Source organism: Agelaius tricolor, unplaced genomic scaffold, assembly GCF_023055355.1.
Source record: "Agelaius tricolor isolate 1412-34295 unplaced genomic scaffold, bAgeTri1.0.p SCAF_35, whole genome shotgun sequence".
Classification (NCBI taxonomy): Eukaryota; Metazoa; Chordata; class Aves; order Passeriformes; family Icteridae; genus Agelaius; species Agelaius tricolor.
In genome coordinates, this window is record NW_027269295.1 from 4,950,047 (window position 1) to 4,971,678 (window position 21,632).

At 45.4% G+C, this 21,632-nt stretch overlaps 1 protein-coding gene across 7 annotated transcripts in view; it reads right to left on the reverse strand.

Annotated features, from left to right (window-relative positions):
* Positions 1-19,947, reverse strand: part of UNK (unk zinc finger) — a 41,141-nt gene extending 21,194 nt beyond the window's left edge. For 4 of the 7 annotated variants that reach the window (XM_071452778.1, XM_071452776.1, XM_071452777.1 and 1 more), the window contains exons 1-2: positions 19,720-19,946; positions 1,354-1,563 (exon numbers count right to left, since the gene is read on the reverse strand). In XM_071452778.1, coding sequence (XP_071308879.1) covers positions 1,354-1,563; positions 19,720-19,817 — 308 coding nt within the window. In that variant the 5' untranslated portion in view covers positions 19,818-19,946. Of the gene's footprint in view, positions 1-1,353; positions 1,564-19,719 lie in introns of all 7 variants that reach the window. The other 3 variants (XM_071452779.1, XM_071452775.1, XM_071452774.1) reach the window with 2 other exon arrangements.
* Positions 19,948-21,632: the final 1,685 nt, after the last annotated feature.

The window sequence follows — 21,632 nt, forward strand, 5'->3', positions numbered from 1 at the left end:
CTCTTACGCCTTGCCTTCCAACACTTCAGAGAACTTCCAAACCTATCACTACAAAGGATGCAAGAGTTTCCCTCCCTAAAAGAAAACTGGATTATTAATGCAGCAGCACCTTATTGTTCAGGATGAGTAGCTGCCAGGGATCTGGAAAAAAGCAAGGATGTGGGACAAGGAAGGACAATTACAAAACTACCATTTTAACTTGTTTTGTTCCCCTTTTTAGGCAGAAAAACAATCTACATTGAGAAGTAAAACAGAAATATAGCAAGATGTAATGGGGAAAGTTAAGATATTGCAGCATGAAGGTAAAAATACAAATGAGCAAAGGTTCCTAGCTGACAATGGCTTTCGCTCACTGAGTCTGAGCCATGTATCATCCAGTGATCTAGAAGCCAAAGCCCACAAACATCCCATTTCCAGTTCCTTCCAGATCTCTTCTAGCAAGGAAGAAAGTGTTGAAACTGAAGCCTCAGGCCTGAGGGGACTATTCCATTCTGTTGTAGTCACAAAAACTTTACTTAATTGAGTTGAAAAATAAAAAAAAAAAAGTTTTGCCAATAAATAGCATTTTTGTATGTTTATATTGGCACCACAAAAGGGAACTGAAATTCCATCTTTTTACAGCATCTCTCTATAAAACACTCTCCATATTTGACTACAGTTTGGCTACACTATTTATCCCACATCTGTCACATGGCTAAAGTTATATTACCAGGTTAACCCCTTAATTGCTGGGGTCTGCCACACACACAGCAGAAAGATTTGTGGTTTTGCTCCAGTTAAACCTACTGTAGTCATGGGGAGAGAACACCCAAAAAGCCCAAACTCTTCCTCATGCTGCCTTTTTCTGGGTATCTCCTGGTTCTGTACGGGCTTCTTAAATGTTCAGAAAGACAAAATAAACTGCTAGTTTAAAAGTTAAAAAGCTAGACAGATAACTCAGGGGGCAGACTGGAGGACAAAGTTTTTCACAGATTGAAGAGAGGAGGAACTAATTTACCCTGCAAGTGAGCAGGAGCTGGGAGTCAGAGACTTAGAGAACAGAGTGTTTCCAAACTCATTTGTCTCATTGAACTGTTTTTCCCACCTTAGCTTTGCTGAAGATGCTGAAGCCCGTGAGCACAGTGAGTTCCCAAGAGCTGAATTCCCATCTAAGTCACCCTCAGTACTGTCTCTGCAGCAGGCCTGGAGCACACGAGCTGCTATTCCAGATTTTACATCTGGTCTCATGTTACGTATGTGACAAAGCTGCTTTACTGCTGACTTGCCTCATCTCTGCAAGAACCGGCTGGAATCATCACCTGGCCTGATCCCAAAAGCCTAATGCCTGAAAAGCAGGGTGCAGCCTTTACTCACTCATCTCCTTCGGGGCAGATCCCCGTGGTCTCGTCATACTTGGTGCAGTAGATGTCGGGGCTGTAGTTGAAGGTGCCGTCGCGGCGGCGGATGGACCTGCGCCGGCGCTGGTTGACAAAGTGCCAGTGGAAGCAGGTGTAGGGCCGGTGCTGGGTGCACTTGTGCTGCACGAAGAGCGGGCACTGCTCCGTGCGGAACTCCTTCAGGTACCTGCGGGAAGCGGGATGTCAGCTCCAGGGTGAGATCCAGCCACCCACAGGGAGGTGTCTGCTGTCCTGCCCACACCCTCCCGCTCCCCTCCCAGGATGGAGGCTGGAGCTGCCCGTGTTTGTCATGGCAAGATATCCATTACACACAGGGATGTAACGAGAGCTGAAATCGCTTTCTGTCGGGATCGTTTTGAAGAGGCTTTTCATCAGCTTAGGAAACATTTGTGAGAAAATAGAACTCTTAAGTACCTTTCTATCCCTTTTTAAATCTGTGACCTATCTGGGCAAAAAGGGGTTTCCTTCCTACATGCTCAGTTTAAAAAAAAAAACACAGAAAAAAACCCCAGATAAAATACACTTCTTTGAGCCACATTTAAAGCTTCAAGTCACTGAGAAATAAAGATTTTTAAGATTTTTAAACGATTTTTAAAATACTCTTTCATGCCTTATCCTCCTGCTTTAGCCCTGCTTTGCCAGTACACAGTCAATTACAAAATAAAAATTAACCAATTTCTCTCTTGCAGTCATATTAATTCAGATCTCAGTCTTGCAAAGTGGGATAACTATCCTCAAACTCCCACATGTTTATGTTGCTTTAATTTTAATATGTAATTCCCTGAAAGTACATGGCTTCTTTTATCCCGAGAACTAAAGAAGTCACAAGCTTTTATTTGTGACACTAATAACAGTCTCTAAACCCAGATTGTAGAGGATTACAAAATGGTTTAGATCAACATAATGATCTGACTGTGATCTCTGTGTAGGTGCTTACAAAATCCACGCTGCTGAAACCCACGGGCTGCCCTGTATTTACAGGGAACATCCAAACAGCTCCAGCAGCTCAGACCCGAATCCCACCGAGTTCAGTCTCAGAGGCACATCCAGGAACAAGGCAGAAAACCTGGAGCATTCTGGTCTCTTATGTTATGAGGTCAGTGTAAACAGCAAGGACCAAGTTTTGTAGGTCAAAAAAAAAAATACAACTATTCTGCTGGAAGCAACAGGGTGATATAACAGCAGATTCGGACTGATTTTAAACTGCGTATGTACTCCAAGGCAACAAAAAGGAGTGTAGGAATTCATTCCCATGTCAGACAGTCTTTATCTCCTGTTTCTAAATAAATGGAAAGATGTCTGATGCCCAAAGATGCATTTACAGATAATATCACAGCACTAGGCTCATTCTGAAAGCAACATCTGTAAATAAAGCCCCCTTTCCTCTTTACCCCAGCTGAGGAGAAAGCCTCAGGAAAATGCACAGATTCAACCAAAGTGGTTTTATTTGTTTGCTATGAAGAGACAGTATCAGTGGCAAGAGCTTCCCTACATTGGATTTTGCAAGCATGAAAGGATAAAAGCTATTCCTCTTCTTCAGCCTCTAAGTACGTGAGATTTGCAGGTTCCACTGCCTGGGATCTGTGAATGCCCGGGGCTGGAAGCCTCCACGGCCGGCTGTAAGCCCTTCTCTACCCAAGCCCATCTGTCCCCAGCAATCCAGAGTGGCTGGAACAGTATCTGCACTGGGGCCCAAGGCTTAACAGCAGAAAACCAGAGCCAGCTGCAGAACCAGGTCTGCTTGGCACAGGTGAGGGCCAACAACACCACTCTGTTCCTTTTCCCATCTGAAAATCCAGCTCTGTTCAAACAGAGATCGCTACTTGAGCCACATCAGCAATTAATCTGCAAACTGAAAGCTGTGGTAAATTCATCCATTCTCAAAAAGCTTTCTAAATTGTTGGAACAAGTACTTGTAGAAGGTGGAATTCCACAGATTATCTTATCAGAGCACTAGGAAGACTTGGAACAAAAGCGACTGTAACAACATTTTGGTTAGAAAGTGAATTAAGTAACCTTCATCAGGACGATGCTGTTCACAGATGATACAGTCACCACTCAGTCGTTTCCACTCGCTCACCTCCACGTACACCTTAGAGACACGAGATTTGTGTGACTCCCATTTTACACATGGACAAACAACACAGCTGGCTAGAAGCCCCAGGCAGTATCACACAGCAACCAGAATCCCAGACACAAACCAAGAGCATTTTAACTCCTCCATCCTCACCCCGTTCAAGAACAGCATCCTGAACCTCCTCACTGCTCTGGAAACTAAAGGGAGATACCAGGCTTACACAACCTGGGTATGGAGCCCAGCACTCCACACTTGTGATAGGCCCAAATGAAACAATTAAAAATCTGAGAGTTTAACAGCCCCACAATCAGCTGAGCTGAAGCTGCTTCCCTTCAGCAGGGAAGTTTAAAAACGTACACACTAACTAGGGATTTCAGTCTCTAGTGTCTCAATTGTTGCTGAAGAGTATTTGAAAATTAATTGCATTTCATGATTGGCTAAACTCCCTGGAGAAACATTTATTGTAATGTTAATGAGAGATAATTACATAAGTAAATGGTTCACCTGAAAAGTGTTTAACACCTAACTTGCTTCATCAGAAAGTCGTTCTTTAATGGTCTCTATTAAATAAATGATGTCTCACTCTTAATTTCAAAGCAAGCCCTGCAAACAGATACCACTGGGCATTAACTGTGCACAGTCACCTCTGCAACAGACCCAAGTGAGGGAAGGAGAGTTGTCACATTAACTCAGTCATTTCAAGCCTTTCAATCACTGCTTTGGGTTTTTCTTTTTTCCAAGCCACTACAACGTTTTAAATCACCCTCCTCCACAATAGCCTGAATGGTAAATTGCCTTACAGCCCTTTATTTTCTTGATCCATGAAGTGAGTTTTGGCTCCTCTGGGAGAACACAGACCACTCAACCAGCCACTTAGTATTAAAATATATAAAAGGCCTCTAAACCACGTGTGTTTTGGGAACACAGAGAGGATACAGAGCCTGCACCACCACAATGTGATGTCTCACAAATCAGAAAGCCATTAATATTTCAGGAGCCTCTTTGCAAAGGCTCTAAACAAAACACAGAGAATAATGTCATGACAGATCCTTCTGGTGTCAATGGTCTCCGTAATTTTTTTTTTACAGAAGAGCTGAAAAAGGGAATTTCAGAAGAACCCTCAAAGCTGAAAACATGTTGATAACTGGTACACATTTCATAGCATGTCAGCCAAACTGTGTCTGTACAGGAACAGGAAATCCAGCAACGATAACTTGCATTTCTCAACTCCTCTTAGGAAACCCTACAGCCCAGCCGTCACTTGAGGGGCAGAAGAATTATTACCCCTATTTCATACTGGAGCTACTTCTATATTTCTTTATACTTCTATACTTTATACTTTCTTTATACTTCTATATTTCTTTTTCTAAAACAAAGTAAGTAGACGTTGCATTTTCATACTCATGTAATTTTTAAAAAGTGGAAAGCACATAGCACTGTCTTCTGATACAACATTAACATCAACAGCAACACCCAGATTCCTGGAGGAAATGTTACCATTTATGAGCCCTAGTAAACAAAGATAAATGCAATTCTAAACAAATAGGACAAGACTGGCCAGAACAATGCAGATCAAAGTCCTCAGGCTGAGCTGAACTTGCTGTCAAACAGGATGGACGCTGCTGGAAATGAAAGTTTTTTTCCCTAGGAGGACAAGAAGAGGTTCTTGGAGTAGTTTTAGGAACTCCCAGAGACCAACAGGTGCAGCAAAGCATTAGAAAACCTCAATGCTACTCTGCTGAAATTCCACTTCCTCTGGGATGAGGGAAGGGGCAGTGATTATTCTGCAACTATTTACACTAGAGGGGAGGTGCTCACTGTCTTTAATTGCCAGTAGCAGCTTGAGTCTCCAGGGCAGGGTAGCAAGTGTTTACCTCTGCAGCTTGGAATTGCAGGAGTTCCTCCTCTGCCCTGGAGGAATGGAGCAGGAACCTGCTCTGGGAGCTGCAGGGAAAAAGATGGGTGCAGTGGGGAAAGAAGAAAAAAAATCAAACCTAGAAAAAAGGAAAAAAAAAAAAAAACCAAACAAAGAGAGAACCCAACAAGAATTTTTAACCTAGAACTTTCATTTTTATCCTCCACAATTGCAGCTGTGTCCTGGTCCCCTCCTTGCCACCTGGTGCAGAGATCTCCTGCTTTTCTGCAGCTTTTCTGGTTGACACTGGTGTGCTCAAGCAGAGAGCATTCCTGCACCCATCCTGCTTCCAGGGCTGCAGTTTCCTGTCAAACTTGACCCAAGTCACACATCCAGTGGAGTGAGCTCAATTCAGGAAAATGTGCTGGTAATGCACAGCTGAGCTCCAAATTCCTCATAAAAGCCTTAACTCAAAGCTCCCAGAAATCACTGGAAGATGCACACTGATGTCAAGTCAGCCTCTGCTTTCTAACAGAGGGATCAGAAAGACCAGGGAGAGAAACAATACCAAGGAGCAAGGAAATGAAAAGATTAAAACCAACTCCTCAAAACTCTTGTGGCTTCTGTGATGCAAAGCCAGGCTCTGCTTTACTTCCAACACCCCTCACACTGTTTGAGATCTTTATGGAGGTCCCAAGACGAGCTTCTCTCCTTTGCAGCCCTTCTTGCTCTTCCAGGTCACCCCCCTTTCTGCCAAAATTCCTCCCAAAGAGAGGCTCACAAACAGCACCTGAACCTTCTGCAGCAGAATGACAGCAGAGAGAAAACCATGAGGTAATATAACATTATAGTCTGGCTAATGCAGCCTAGGACACAGTCTGCAATGCAGGGCAGCAGTGAGATCTAACACCACCACCACCTCCATTCCACACACGGGTGGGGGTGTGTTCACACCCCTGAAACTGCTCTGGCACCTGGGGAAGGGCTCTGCTGAGAGGCTGTGGCAGCACTGCTGGTCTGTGTCACACCAGTGGAAACCTGGAGCAGCTTTTACAGCAGGTCCTCACTCAGGGCACAGCCACTGGTGCTGGCTGAGCTCCCAGAGCTGCTCCTGGGGCACAGCAAACCCAGAGAGGGCAGCCCAGAACTGGGCTGCTCCCAAAGTCCAGCCTGCTGTGGGCTCTTCACTTTGTTATTAGCATTAATATTAGAAATTATTAGTTCAGGGCTGTATAGAGATTCTCAGCCACTTGTCCAGAAGAGCCCCCAGAGGCAAATCTAACAAGAAATCTACAAATTCATTTTTAGGTTGTGTGTTTTGTCTTGGGTTTTGGTTTACGTTTTTTTTTTTTCCCTGTTTTGTTCTGTTTTTTTTCTTCAAACAAAGTCTTACACTCCTGATAAGATTTCAGATATCAGGGAGAAAATGCTCTTCTGCCATTACCACTTATTTTAGTCATGTGTGCCTTCTCTCAAAGTATTGCACTGGCAAAAATGCCATTTCACTGGCACAAAAGTACACGGCAATGCTGGGGACATTTGTTGGCATTTTTCTATCAGTCATGTCCTGCTGTTTCAGACAGGACTGCATGAGGCCATGGACCTCTCTGTAAAGTCTCAGGTGGTCCCAGTTCATATCCTTCCTGAAAAATGCAGTCTGAGAGGTCACTGCTCTCAGCTGCTCATCACCTTTCCTCCTCTAGAAGCTCGGAGTGGCACTGATCTGTCCAGACAGCAGGATGGAGAAAGTTTTCCCAATTCAGGTTAGGAAAGGTATTTTTAAAAAAACCCCAAAACCAAACACCCCCAAACATATATTTTATATATATATATGTATATATATATATATTTCCCAGCAGCTTCACTTAAAAATTTAAATTAGTGGTTTAAGCTAACAGAGATAAAATTATCTGAAGCAAACCAGGGTGTGCTTATCCAACAGACTGTCTGCTCAGTAGACAGCATTGCAAAACCCAGGAGAAAATATCTAACTATAGATACTGATATTTCTAATTCAATAATGTTATCTTTTGGGATTATTTTCAAAACTGCTATTTTCTTCTTAAGCTCAGAGAGCCACCCCAACACAAGAGGAAAAGAGCTGTCCATATTAAATCAGCTCTCTAAATTCATTTCACCCTCATAAAATTTTATTGCAAAAGATGATATCAGACACACTTTAAGTAAGAAACCCATGACTCAATTATTTTCTTTTACTGAACTGTGGTATTCCAATTGAAATGAGTCAGTGGTGCATGACAGAATCTACTTATTCCAACAGGATACTCAATAAAAATCCTACTAATACACCTTTCATTTAACATATTACTGATAGAGAACACCCATGATATGCAGCTCTGACATTGCTCAAGAGGTTTTGCTCTTGGGGCAAGGGAGATGTTTCAGAATAAGTGAGATAAAAACATGGAGTTAAAGAATAGGATTGTTCAAAAATAATTCGGAGAGTTCTATACCAGTACTCACACAATGTCTTAGGAAGTTTCAATGCAAAGCTTCCTGACAGGGAGCAGAGTCTTCAACTCCCAAGATTTCTTGGAATTTGGGAGGAAAGATGTGAAACAATCTGACTTCATGGGAGTTGTAGTTCCTTGTTCCTAGGGGTGGCACAAGTCAAGCAAACCCCTGAACCAGTAGCTGCAGACCTCCAGCAGCCTGGCTTACAGCTCTGCAATGTTTAGTGTCCTTCTAGTAAGAGCAGAAGTTAAGACAAGTCTGTTTCAATAAATATTTTTTACTGACTGGCAGATGTAATTTAATATTGAAACAGATCCTCACATGAGTCATTGTTGAATATGAAACAATAACAAACACTTTTAGCAGCAATCTTCAAAATTTCAATCATAATTTCAAGAAAAATTCTCATCAAGTTCTACTAGGAATCTGTGTCAAGGCATGGTCTGGGTTGAAAGAGACCTTAAAGATCATCTATTTCCAACCTCTTGCATGGGCAGGGATGCTCACCCACTAGATGAGGTCTATCAGCTACTGTGGCTCACCAATATTGGATATTTCCCCTTTTACCACATTTAATAGTATTTAGAAAAATAACATCATAGACCTGACCAAGCCCTCACACTTCACACACCAAGCTTTTTGCATACACCACGCACACCTGGCACAAAAGGCAAACATCTCTCTCAGGACATCTCCAGAACCATCAGTCCATCTGCCTCTCCACACCCTCAGCAGCCAGGTGCACTTCTGTAAACCTTGAAAAGATTAGAAAGCATTTAAATCTCAAAGAAAAATATATGGATCACTTTATAAAAACAAAAGGCTGACTGTGAATGTAGGGAAGGAGAAAAGGATGAGGAAAAAGTTTCAGTAAGCTCAGATCTGTCAAGAAGATAGACTTCACATGCCTCAGTGTTTTCTTTATCACCCAAATAAATTGAACCATCAACTGGAAAAAGGTCACACACAGACAGCAGTGTGTGATTTTAAAGCTGTTAGATTTCCCCTCCTCCATTAGAGCTTGACAACAATGTCAGTCTAAGGGCAAATAAAGAAAGTGAGAGTTGGAGAGACTTATTACAGATGCATGGAGTTGGGTTTGTTTGGTTGTGGAAGTTTTTTTGTTTTAAGACTTCTTACAACTCACTGTGTACCTCAGTGGTCAAAATGACAACTGCTCACATCTATAACCCATTGCTCCCCCAGTTTTTGTTGTAGAAATAGGTAGGCATCACTCAACTCTTCCATTTTCTCAGCATCTCAATGATTTAGCAAACAAAGTTGAGCTGGATGCTTCCAAATGGAAAAGCAGAGCGTACTGCAGAAGGTAAAATACAAACTGCCAGACTACAGGAAACTGAGGATAACACCAAAATGCACACAGTCACATCCAACAGTAACCTGATCCCTGCTGGAGCTCCATTTCTGGATTTCAAAGGAGAACAGAGGCTGGACAAGAACACAGTGAATTTATTTCAGCCGCGATGAATGAATTCTGTATCACCAATACTTCATAGATAACTGAGTGACTGCAAAAGTTCAGGCTAAAAATAACACGTGTTGGCAACTATCAGAAACCATCAGGATGTTTTTCAATTAGAAGGAAAAAGTCAGACAAACAGTTGTGCCTTGTCTACACTGAAAAACGAAGGGAAAACAGAGAAGTGTGGTGCAGGCCCATCATGGGAAGACAGATTTGCACCAACTTCAGGCAAAACATTGTTCAGTTTCCAGTTATAGCAAAAATGGCTTTGTTTGGAGAGAAATGCCACACTGCAGCAGAGAAGCTCATCAACACTGTCCTGATGAGGAACAAAAATCAAGGCTTTCAAGCCAGAGCTTACTTGATAAAACCCACATTTATCACATTTGTGAGCAGCCAAGACATGAGCTCCACGAGTCACAACTGCGTTCCTGTCCTGGGTGTTGGGGAAGAGCTCCTTGCTGAGACTTTCTGGAAGCTGTGCATCCCTTTGCTTGGCACCCCTTGAGTTGTGTCACTCAAAATCTGACAAATAAAGCAATTTGAGTCATTTTTTGATGGTGTACTGTCTTTAAAAAGCAGGCACTTGTTGCATCAGCAGACCATGAAATGTATATAACCAAGTCATACCAATCAAATCCATTTCAAACACAAGTATTTGTTTACACAGAGCTTTCACCTTTTTAATTAAAATAACCCAAGCACTGGCAAAGGCAAACACTTAATGGCACTCCATTTCAGATGCATTTCCTTAAAAGCCATTCACCAAGATCCAGAATTCTGCATAAAGCCTTGAACTTACATTTACATTTCCTTGAGTTAGTTATCCTTTTTTTCCCAAATTACTTGGCAATGAATATGTATTAGACATGACCTCGAAATTAACTCAATATTTAGGCAGTTGATGCAATGTTTTAAACACACAGCCCATTTTTCCAAGTTTAAATTACATATTTGCAATTTGACACCGTTAGTTTATGTAAACTGTGCCTAAAGCACACTTTGCTGTTTTCAAACATGGATCACCCCGATTGAAACAACCCTCATCCTTCTCTGGGTTGGTTTTTGCTCCACAAATATTTAGTTGTCATTAAGCCTTCCCTACAGCACCTGTGTAAGTGCTGAGTCTATGAAAACAGGATCATATGGAAATAATTATTTTTCAGTAACGTGGGCTGAGCCTGTTGCAGGGCAAACACTGGAGCTCACTGCATCCAGACAGCTGCACACTGCTGAGGGTCTGTACCTGCTTCAGTTGTCAGCACAATGTAGCAACATATGCTTAAATATGAGCAGTTAAATATTCTACTACTAATTACTTCACAAAAAACATCCATCCCCAGACTTATCTATTATGGTCATTTATTCAGCTTATAGCCAGGTAAATTTTCTCTCTTATATTAACTCATATATTAACTTACATTATCCCATCTCTTATGGATGGGATGGATGATGCCTCTTTATCCCAGTGTTAGTGTTTGTAGCCTCAGGAAGGTGGGGGTAACACACACCAGGTTTGGCACAACAAATTAAAGTCTGAATAACACCCTGATGTCCTGTGCTGTAAAAATTAAAGTTCCAGTTTCCAGCAAAGGTTTTTTCTATACTGCACTTCTCTCACCACCAATTCAAGCACTAACAAAGCCTACCCAGGGCTTACAACTGTAGAAACAACAGGGAAGGCTGGGAACAGGGCTGGGCTGTTTGAAAACTTGTGTTACTCACTCTGCTAGTTCCCTAAAACAAAACATCCCACATGCAAGAATTCATAATGGGCAATTCAGAAAAATATTATTTCCATACAAGCTATTCCACAGCTCAGGCTCTCAGCTGCAGATTGTTATGAGCATCTTTAGCCAGCTAAGCCTCAACATTTTGTCTGTGTTTGGAAACAGAGCACAGTAGCCTTCCCTCTCCTGGCCACGCCAAGACCCCCATGAATTTAACACACAGCTCACAGATCAGCTGCAGCCCCACACTCACAAGTTTTAAGACAGAACATGAGCTGTTTGAAGGGCTGTATTTACACAGGACCAAAACCAGACAACCAAAGCTCCACATGACATGACAGCTCTATGGTGCTCTCACCCAGCCCAATCTCCACTGGAAATTAAATGGCATCTGCTTCTTCTCAGGTTAAACACCAACCAGATTTGCAGCAGCCTCTTTGGAAAGGCTTTCATTTGTGAACAGACATTTTCTGCTGTGAGTTTGAAACAAAACACAGTGATTATCTAACAAGCATGAACCTGCATGCATACCCATGTGCCAGCACAGAGATAAAAGCCAACCCTGGTTGATTTTGAAGAATCAATGTCAACCATTCAATCAATTTTCTTTTCTGCTCAGCACTCAAATCAGACTTCATCTGTGCCTGCTGTAGCCCAGTGGACTGGATTCCAACCCTCCACACAGAAGGCACAGCTCTGAATAAATGTCCTGCACACTCTGGTGTCCAACGAGGCTCCACTGCATGCTGACACCACCTCTCCTCCAAGGGGAAAGCAGGCAAACCCCAGGCTTTGCCACAGCCTATCACTTCCCACTTGGGCTAATCAATGCACTGATAAATCTGGTGGCACTCTCATGATATTTTAAACGTGCAAACAATATTTTTTTTTTGTTGCTGTAAAGCTGCACAGTTGTCCTCAGGCATCTGCTGTTTGCATTTCTGCTATGACAGTAACAGTCAAGTGCCATCAATGAAAACTCATGGGCTATTGAAAACTTTAGAGGAGAAAAAAAAATCACCTCAGAGCATACTGGGCGTGGACTGACAGCTTCTTTTTGAGCTGTGGTGACATGCTGAAGACAAAGGATAACAAATAATACTGACTTGAATTCTTTTTTTACAGATAATCATAGAATAGTGACTTTAATTCTTTAACAGTGACTTTAATTTTTTTTCAGATATTCATATTTTCAGCCATTCCATTCATTGAATGGCCTGAGTTGGAAAAGACCTTTGCAATCACCCAGTCCCAACCCCCAAGTTCTGGTTCCAAGTTCATCCAGAATAGTTTCAAAAAACTAATTCCCCTTTCATATGGCCATGGCTGCATATTAATCAAATCAAATTTTAGGCATACAATAATAAAAAGACATCCCACCTTAATTTCTTAGCTGCGCTTAACAGTACCATTAGTCTTAGGAAGGCAGTATGTGCTCTGCTGAAATGGATTTGCCATTTTGACCAACAGACAGAGATGGTAGGAGATTTTTTTTGTTTGACCACAAATTCAGTGCAAGTTTCTTCTCTACCACTGTTCCGACAACTTCATTCAATTAAATGTCTCTGACTTCTAATAAGATATAAGAATCAGGCCAGTATTGAGCATTTCAGTGATCTGGCTCTTTTATTGCCATCACTGCACTTCAGTGCTTAAAATATTTATTTCAAATAAAACATAGAACTTTCCTTGTTTTAACAATCACCTCCTCAACCTGAATGAATACTACAGCAGGGTGAGGGTCTGTGAGTCAGAAGCTGCACCAGAACTAAAGGAAAGAAGGAATTGTTGGTATTCATTGCAAGGGAACATTCATTCCAACTGATATTTCAAATGTCAAGCTGGTATTAACTGCATCAAGCACTGATCAAAATACACAAGACAAGAGGTTGCTGAGAAAATCATCACAAGCATCTAAATTGGCTGTCATCACTAGGAGGAGTTTGAGAAGGTACAAGCCTTCAGCATCTCCCTGTGCACCCTTCTGCTGAGGCTCCTTATATTTGATGCCCTGATATAAAAGACAAACTCTCTCTCAATAAATTAGAGGGGACAAATGTAGCTAAGAAATAGCACTTGCTCCACAGCCTGCTGGCACGTGACCACCCATTAATTTAGGACACTGGGGGGGAATTGCTGGCTGGCTCTGTGCACACACAGCTTTCAGCAACAGCTCTGTACCTGATTTGCTGAACGTTACAGAAAGTTTATAGAGTACATAAATTCTTTATAAGATAGAAAGTGCTGTGATTTACTCCCTCTTATCATTCACAATTTCACCAAAATCCAGTTTAAAGTGGAAACTGATACAATATTAAAAATCAATGATGATTAGACCCCCAAAAAAAATCTTAGCTAGAGTAATGTAGGTGACTCCTGGGCAAAGGGACCAGGTAACCTCTCACCATCTCTTTCAGCCTATTTCTGCTGCTTTCAAAAAGATTTATGAAGTTTTTAAAAGCAGAAAGTTAATGGAAGGAACAAAAACCTCTCCTCAGCATCCTCTGAAAGTGAACACAGCTCTTCATGTCCTGACAAGCAGGTTTCCACGAGCCTCAACACAGCAATTAAAGATATTATTGCCTTTTTATTTTGCTCCTCTCTCGGAAGTAACAGCTCCTTTACCAGGGACCACAGAAGGGCTGTGTCCCTGCCCAGGCTCAGCTGGGTGCATTAACACAGTCCTCAGTGACAGCTCATGCTAATATGCCACACAACAAGTGTGATTAACTGATGTCCTGACACATTCCCTCCTGCCATGCTGTCACAGGGGCAGGGACACGCAGCAAGCAGCCAGGCAGGGATGCTGGAAGGCACTGCAGGAAGATTTTCCTGAGAGCACTGATCAGACCCTTTGGAATAAGAAGGATCAGTGTTTCAGCTGCTCCTGGAAGATAGTAAAACCTTTTTCTGGAAGAAGAATAGCTCTAGAGACAATAAAATGTTGGAATTCCAACAGAATGCTGCTTAAAATAAAGTCACATGATGTAAAAAATACTAGACAATACATAAACTTACAAATTGAGAAAAACTGATATAATAGGAAACTCCAAGCTCTGAGGTTCTCAGGATCATAGAATAAATGGAACTGGGAGGGACCCACAGAATCAGCAAGTTCTTGACTTTATAGAACAATTATTAACCTTAATACTGCCTCTCATGACACAAAAAACTATCCTATATGCTAATGTAAGCAACAGATAATCATCAACATAATACTTTTCATTACATTAAAAATTAAAGAACCATCTTCCACTTTGAAACAATTCTGCACCACTGAACCCTTCTCCTCTTTCACAGAGTTTTGGATTTTTGAAACACCAAACCTTGCCAGACCAAAACTAATTCTGAGAACATCACAGCAGTACACAAAGGTTTCTGCTTGGCAAAATATTGATATGACACCTCTAGAGCTGTTATCCATATGTGAATTCCCTGTCAGACTGATATCCAGAAGTACTCAAGAAGTGGGAATGCAGCAGGCAAAACACAGGTCCAGCCCCACTTCAACAGGAGGGAAAAACTCTTTTTTGCCCCAACACATTTGGGGCACAGATTGGGCCCAAATGCCCCTTGCCAGCCCCTCTCTCAAGCTGGAGCCTTTCAACACTCAGCCTTTGAAGAACCATAAAATCTAAAATGTTATTTTCAGCACATGTGTTTGGTGGTGAGAGCATACTGTGAAGGCAGCTCTTCCTGTTCACACTCCAGCACTTTATATTTCCAACTTCCTGTAACTATTCACACTTCCTAATAACAGCTGGCAGTGGACGTGCATTCAGTGAAGTTCACACAGACTCAAAAAATACCAATAGTAATAATACTTTCCTGATAAGATGACATTTACAGGTAATGATGTAGTGGACCACTGGTAAGTCCCAGATTTAAAAGTATTGACTCACTCTGTGCTTTCCTAAGGGTATTACCTTACACTGTATATAATACAATAATAACATAATCTATTCTACATCTTCTGTGCTTTATTACCAAACCTGAAACCTAAAAACACCTGGGCTTCTTTTTGTTATTTTTGTTTTCTGGGTTATTCGGGTATTTTTTTCCTTTGCTTAATTTTGTGTTTTGTTTTGTTGAGGTGGGGTTTTTTGGTTTGTTTGTTTGTTTGTTTTTTGGTGGGTTTTTTTGGTTTTTTTGCTTAAAAACAGGGCTAGTTTCTATAACTTGTATAAGTCCATATCAGCTTATTGATCTAAGGGTTATCACCAGTAAAACCAAAGCAGAATTAGGGCAGCAGTTTGTTATTTTAAGAGTCCTGATGGTTTAAAAAGAACACAAAAGGTTTCTAAAAACAATTTCCAGAGCCTCAACTCGTGCAGTAGGGTGTGAAGACCACCCAACTCAAGCAGATCAAATGTACAATCTGACAGACCATGCAGGCAAATGTTATGGGACCTAGAAGAGCAAACAGCAACCCTGAAAAATTGTTAGCTACACATCTGGGTTTTGGTTTTCTTCCCACAGACACTCAGTCTGCACCTTTGAGATCAGACATGTCCTGTTTGCTCTGCCAGTGGTAAGACACTGTCCACTGATAAGGAGATAAGGATTACTCTGCTACAACGGATGCTCTGAGGTGCATTTTTGAATTCACATGTTCAATTTTGAGATAAGGCTTTAAATAAGCACACCTATGGTCTTGGTATTTTTACTTCTTCTTCACCCACATTTCCACTGCTGTCTTAATCTGAGTTCCTATTTGAGGCTGAGAAACCACCAGACAAGGCACAATGCAGACACAAGAATGTCTCTGATTTCAGTTATAGCCAAAGTATTGCACCAGCTCCATTTTCATCCCCATTTACAATGTCCTTCATTTGAGTCTTCTGGTCTTTCAATGCCTAAATGGCACCAGAATGGTTGCAAGACAAAGCTTGGGTGAGCAGTAGCCAGCAGTCACTACATCACAGCCCAGCCATGTGGATGCAGCTCCAGCATTAATACAGGGTATTAATCCTTCAGGAATTTCCCACAGTTCCTCTCCTTGTGCAAAAGGAAAGACAAGTTCTTTGCCTTTGATGCTGCAAAGGCATAATCACAAAGCTTATCTTGATGCACTGCAAAAGAGGACAGGATGTGCTCCCAGGCATCTCACCCAGATCTCAAGTGAGGGTACACGGAATCCTGAAGGTCACTTTCAAGGGTGCTGCTCATGTTTAAGATGGGCACACTCAAGAGAAATGTCTTGAGTAGCAATGACTTGAGTTATGCACAATAAATCTGTGTTCCAAAGAGTTTATCACCTGAATCAGAGTATTTTCAATGCTGCTTGTGAGCCTGTGTGCTCTGAATGCTCTGAACTGAAGGGACTCTCTGTTTTTTTATTAAATGGGTTAATTTATCTCTACCTCAACATTTGCTTTCCTGCAGAGTTATTAAACTGTCTGACTTTCAGGTGAATGCACAGTGAACAAAGGGCTGCTCCACTTTCACTTATCTAAATTCTGCCAGATCAATAAACACCCAAGCAGTGGAAACAATCTTTACAATTCACAATTAAGGCATCAAGCCTGACTGAAACCAGCCACGCTGCCAGCAGCCGAGCAGAGGAACCATACCAAAACAAAACCACCCCAGAGCACCCTGTACCTACAGCTTCAGTGACTGAGAGCTCACTTTCAGTTTCTTCCAACTCAAGTCTACCCACATGAGTAGATACACATTAAAGACAGAGGTACCTGCAGAAATAACATGCTAGACAGAGCCGAGAAACGCTGCAAAACCAATCCTCAGCTGAGGCTTGACAGAGCCTACCCAAATGAAATCCACTTCCCATGCAGCCCCTGCAGAGCACATCACCCCAAGCTGATCCCAGCCTCCAGGAACCCCAGGAAGGAGCTGTCTCGCTCCTTTGTTCCCAGGAATATGCTGCTCTCATCCGGCTACGGGAGCTGTGGGATCACAGAAAGCAGCCACACGCAGGAACATCTAATCCAGCAAGCCAGGGAGAGCACAACAGCAGCCACGGAGTATTTTGTTACTCACTCGGGGTTCTACAAATGGAATCCCATCCCCAGACAAGGAGCAGCCCATCCATAATTAAACAGCAAACTTTGGCATCTACCAGGGACTTGTCTCCAGGAATACCCAGCTGCACACCACGACTGCTACCAAAGGACACAAATCAAGGAAGCTCGGCCTCTTCTGCTAACAAACAGTGACAAAGGTGTGAGAGAGCATCACCAGCTCTGCTTTTCCCACATTGTCTTTTGCTGCACATCTAAAGTAAACATAAAGGCTTCCTAACAGAAAGACAGAGGTTCAAAATATCTAAAAAATCTCATGCAACTAACACCAAGAGTTTGGAAATTCACGCTAATACAGAAATTGGAACATTTCCTTACAAATACAACCAAAACTTTCTGAGAGATCCCCAGCACCAGATTGCCTGTCCCCAGGGAACAGCAAAGTATGCAGATAATTAAGCTTACTTGAGTTTACAACTTGTAACCTTTGTGTCATTTTATGGAAACAAACTATATTTAAGGGAAAAAAAAAAGGAAGAAAATATTTACATTTTGACAACATACAACTTGTTCGCATGAGCCACCACCAAATAAGTTCCCATATGTTATCAGGAGGAGGTTTACAGTCTGATGTGACCCAGTGTACACATCCTAGACTTCCAAAGGATGGCTCACATCCCACTGTCAGCACTCAGCAGCCCCCAAACCCGTCTTTCACTTATGGTTATTCAGCTCCTCTGCAACTGTTTTCACTGAAGTATTTATAGCATCCATCTTCAAAACACAAGTTTTGCCCTCTGGAAATAAGCTAATTGCACCACCAGCTTTGTTCCACACTGTCCCATTTCCGTCCTCTTTCCCAATCTCCTCTGCTTCTCAAAGTCTTTCTTCCTCTGTTTTTCCTAATACTTGACATCCTTACTTCCACAATCATGCTCAGCCAAGTTATCACCTTCACCTTCCTCTACCCAGTGTCCTCACCTTCTCTACCTCATCTCCTTGTTTTCCTTCTCCATCACTAGTGTCACTCCACTTCAGGCAGCTCCTGTTCCCTCTTTTTCCCTACAGCAACATTCCCAGCAGACTCTTCCATGCCCATTTCCCCCATAAAACTGTCAGACTTGTAGAGCACACCAGAAGCCACACAGCCTACGAGACTGTGGCTTGCCAGCTCCCTAAAGATCATGACAGGATCTTCACAATGGCAATAAAACCTGGAAGCCCTCACTCTGCCATAGTATTCCTGAAGGAAAGGGGTGGCAGGTAGCCTGTGATCCCAGCTAGGCACACAGGCACATGTCTGTGGATTCCTCAAAGCTCTTTTTATTCCAGGTATCACAGTGCGGATGCAGGGAAGTCCACCACCAACCTTATGAAAATGGAAATTAAAAGCACACAGAGCACACGTCTCACTTTGGGTGGGAGCATCCACACAAGCCAGAGATATGAGTATTTGTAGGGTATTTGTAGGACAACACCCTAAAATGATAAGGGAAACGGCTCAGCACATATATTTTGTTCACAAAGAACAGTTCCAAAGTTTTCTCCTTTAAGGACAGGGAACACATGACCTATTTCCAGCCACATCCATCCATCGCCAGCCCACCTCACAAAGACAATGCTCGCTCCCAATCCGTTATCCCTACTGCACAAGAGGATGGGAATCCCATCCCACAGCCTCCAACTCCAACAACTGACCACAGGCCAACTTCACACAGCTCCAACAGGTTGTGTTTCCCTGGGACAAGGCAGTGAACTGGTATTTTTTGGTTAGGAAAGACACATTCCAGCAACAAGTGTTCCCTGAGGGAGTGTCTGCAGTGATGGAGGCGACACACACCAACGGTGTGCCCATACAGCCAGACTGCACCCACACAGGGCCAGCAAAAGCAGGGACGGAGCAAACACTCGTCCAGATTTCAATGTAAACCTTCCAAGGGGGATATTCCACACACCTGTGTCACTCCCAAAGACACCAGCCCTGAGAGGGACCCGCTCCATCACCAACCACCAAAGCTGCGACCCTGGGCACCTCCTGTCACCTCACACCTCCCTCCACAGGTGCCAAGGAACGCCCGAGACCCCTCAGGGGATGGAGGACAGCAGTGACAGTCCTGGGTGACAGCTCACCAAACCCTCAGCCCCTCAAAGCACCACGAGGTGACCCCCGGAGGAACGGACCCCACCGAGGGCGGGGGGCAGAGCTGGGGACCCAGGGTCCCCTCACATCCCGTGGGACAGAGGCCCAGCCTCGGGCCGGGGTGTCACCGCAGGGCCCGGCGCTCCACCAACACCACGGGGAGGGACCGGGGCTGTCACTCGCGGGTCCCCTCACCCGTCGCGGAACGGATCGGGGCTGTCACATCCCGGGGGATGCCCTCACATCCCGGGGGATCGACCCCCACCCCAGGCGGGGGTGTCACTCGAGAGGGAGGGACGGGCGGGCGAGGGGCCGGGGGTGTCAGCCGGGGGTCCGGGGGTCCCCTCTCCCCGGGGGAGGCGCGGCGGCCCCGGTGCATCACGGGCGTTGGGCGGGGGGGTCGCTCATCCCCCGCCCCTCCCTCCCGCCCCGCCGCCCCCGGCCCGCGCCGGCCGAGGCCGGTTCCAGCCGGTGCCCGCGCGTCCCCCCGCGCGCCCCCGCGCGCGCCGCACGCTGACGTCAGGCGCGTGTTGGCGCGCGGGCGGGCGGGCGGCGGCGGGGAAGCTCCCGGCTCTACGTACGTGTAGTGCTGCGGCTTCTCGGGCTGCGCCTGCAGCGCGCTGGCGGCGCTCGCCGGCCCGGCCGCGGCAGGGCCGCCCGCCACCGGGCCCTTGGACATGCCTCCCGCCTTCCGCCGCCGCCGCCGCCGAGGAGACCTTTATTATTCACTCTGCGCGGTCCGCACGGAGGGCGCCGCGCGCAGGCGCCGCCGCCGCCATTGCCGCCCCGGTGGCGCGCGGAGCGGGGTGGGACTTGTAGTCCCGCCGCGCGCGCGCCGCCCGCCGGCCCGGGACGCGGCGGGCGGTGGCTTCCGGCCGGCGGGACTACAACTCCCAGAGGCGCCCCGCGGCGACGCGGCCTCCGCGCTTCCTGCCGCGCGGGGCGCGACGGGAGGTGTAGTGCGCGGAGCGGTAGGGGCGGCGCGCCGGGGCGCCCCCCGGTGGCGGGGCGGGATCGGGGCCGGGAGAGCCCCGAGCGCAGGGAAGGCACCGACCCCTGGGGGGACACGGAGATCATGGGGAACACCGAGCCCCTGAGGGCGAGGAGCGAGTCACAGGATGGCAGCGAGCTCCTGGGGGAGCACCGAGCCTTTAGGGGACACCGAGCCCGGGCCACACCGGCCCCGGGAGCGGCACAGCCCGCTCGGCCCAGCCCCGACGGGAGCGGGGGCGGCCGGTCAGGGGAGCTGGTGAGGGGCCGGGAGTTATTTGTGTCAGGCGGCCTCATTTCCTTCCTCCCCCTCTTCCTCTGCCTCAGGGGCCGCGCGTGGACGCGGGAGCGCGGCCAGAGGTTATTTTAGTGCTGGCAGCGCTCATGGCTCCGCGGCCCTCCCCACCCACGGAACAGCGCCGCGCAGGACGTGCCCGCGAGCAGCGCTGCGGCCCCAGGAGGAGGAGGAGGAGGAGGAGGAGGAAGAGGAGGGGGAGGAAGGCCCAGCGAGCGCATGAAGAACCTACCTGGGAGGAGGTGACACCAATGGCACCTGGCTGCTGGGACATCGGAGCACGGGCTCCCCGTCCTCCCCCGGGAGAACCCCCCCCTCCCCAAAGCAACCGTGTCCAAGGAATCGGCCGAATTCCCATGTGGAGCGCTCCCTCTGCCAATTAACTCCTCTCCCAGGGGAGGAAATGATAGGAGTTTCTTTTAATAGGACTTTGATCTCTTGGGCTCTGCTCAGACCCGCTCCTGGCGCTGTGGGAAAGGGCAGTCAGCATTTATCGGGCAAACACCTCTTCTACCTCTGCCAGCCCACACGGGCTGAGCAATGTTAATAATAAACTTTAGGCCTGGTCTCTGCAGCTGGTTTGGGGAGGCAAATTACTTTTTAAATTCCTATTTATACCGATTTAGTATCTACTACACCCTGAGGTGATTTATTAGCTTATTCCCAGGCATTTACAGGAATAAGTCACAGGATATCAATTACCTTCTTATTCATCTAACCACCTTCTATGGAAAGCTAGAGCTGTGGAATGATGCAGTTCCTGGTGAATGCATGAGCAGGTGTTTCAGTGAGTATCTCCACACACACCTGTACACCCAACCAGAGCCACTGTCAGCCATGAACCTGCTGGAAAAGCCACTCAATTATTGAGGAATCACACTGAGAACACCCCCAACCTGCACTTTGTCCAAAGGGATTTGGATGCCACAGGCTCCAGTCCCTCATGGCTGGTGTTTACTCTGCACCCTGGTGCTGACACTGTGTTCCAGCTGTTTCACACCTTGGCACACACCCTGCCAGGCCGTGGGGAAATACTGAGGACACTCCAGCTGATGTGCCCAGGGTGTACTTATTTCACCTCTGCTAACTTGTGCTGGTTTGCCTTCCTTAGCTTCTGTGTGTACACCTGCTCCTCATCCTATTCCACCCCAGGGGACACCTGGCTTTTCTCCAGGGTTTTGTAGAGCAAAAAAATCTTAAGTATCTCCA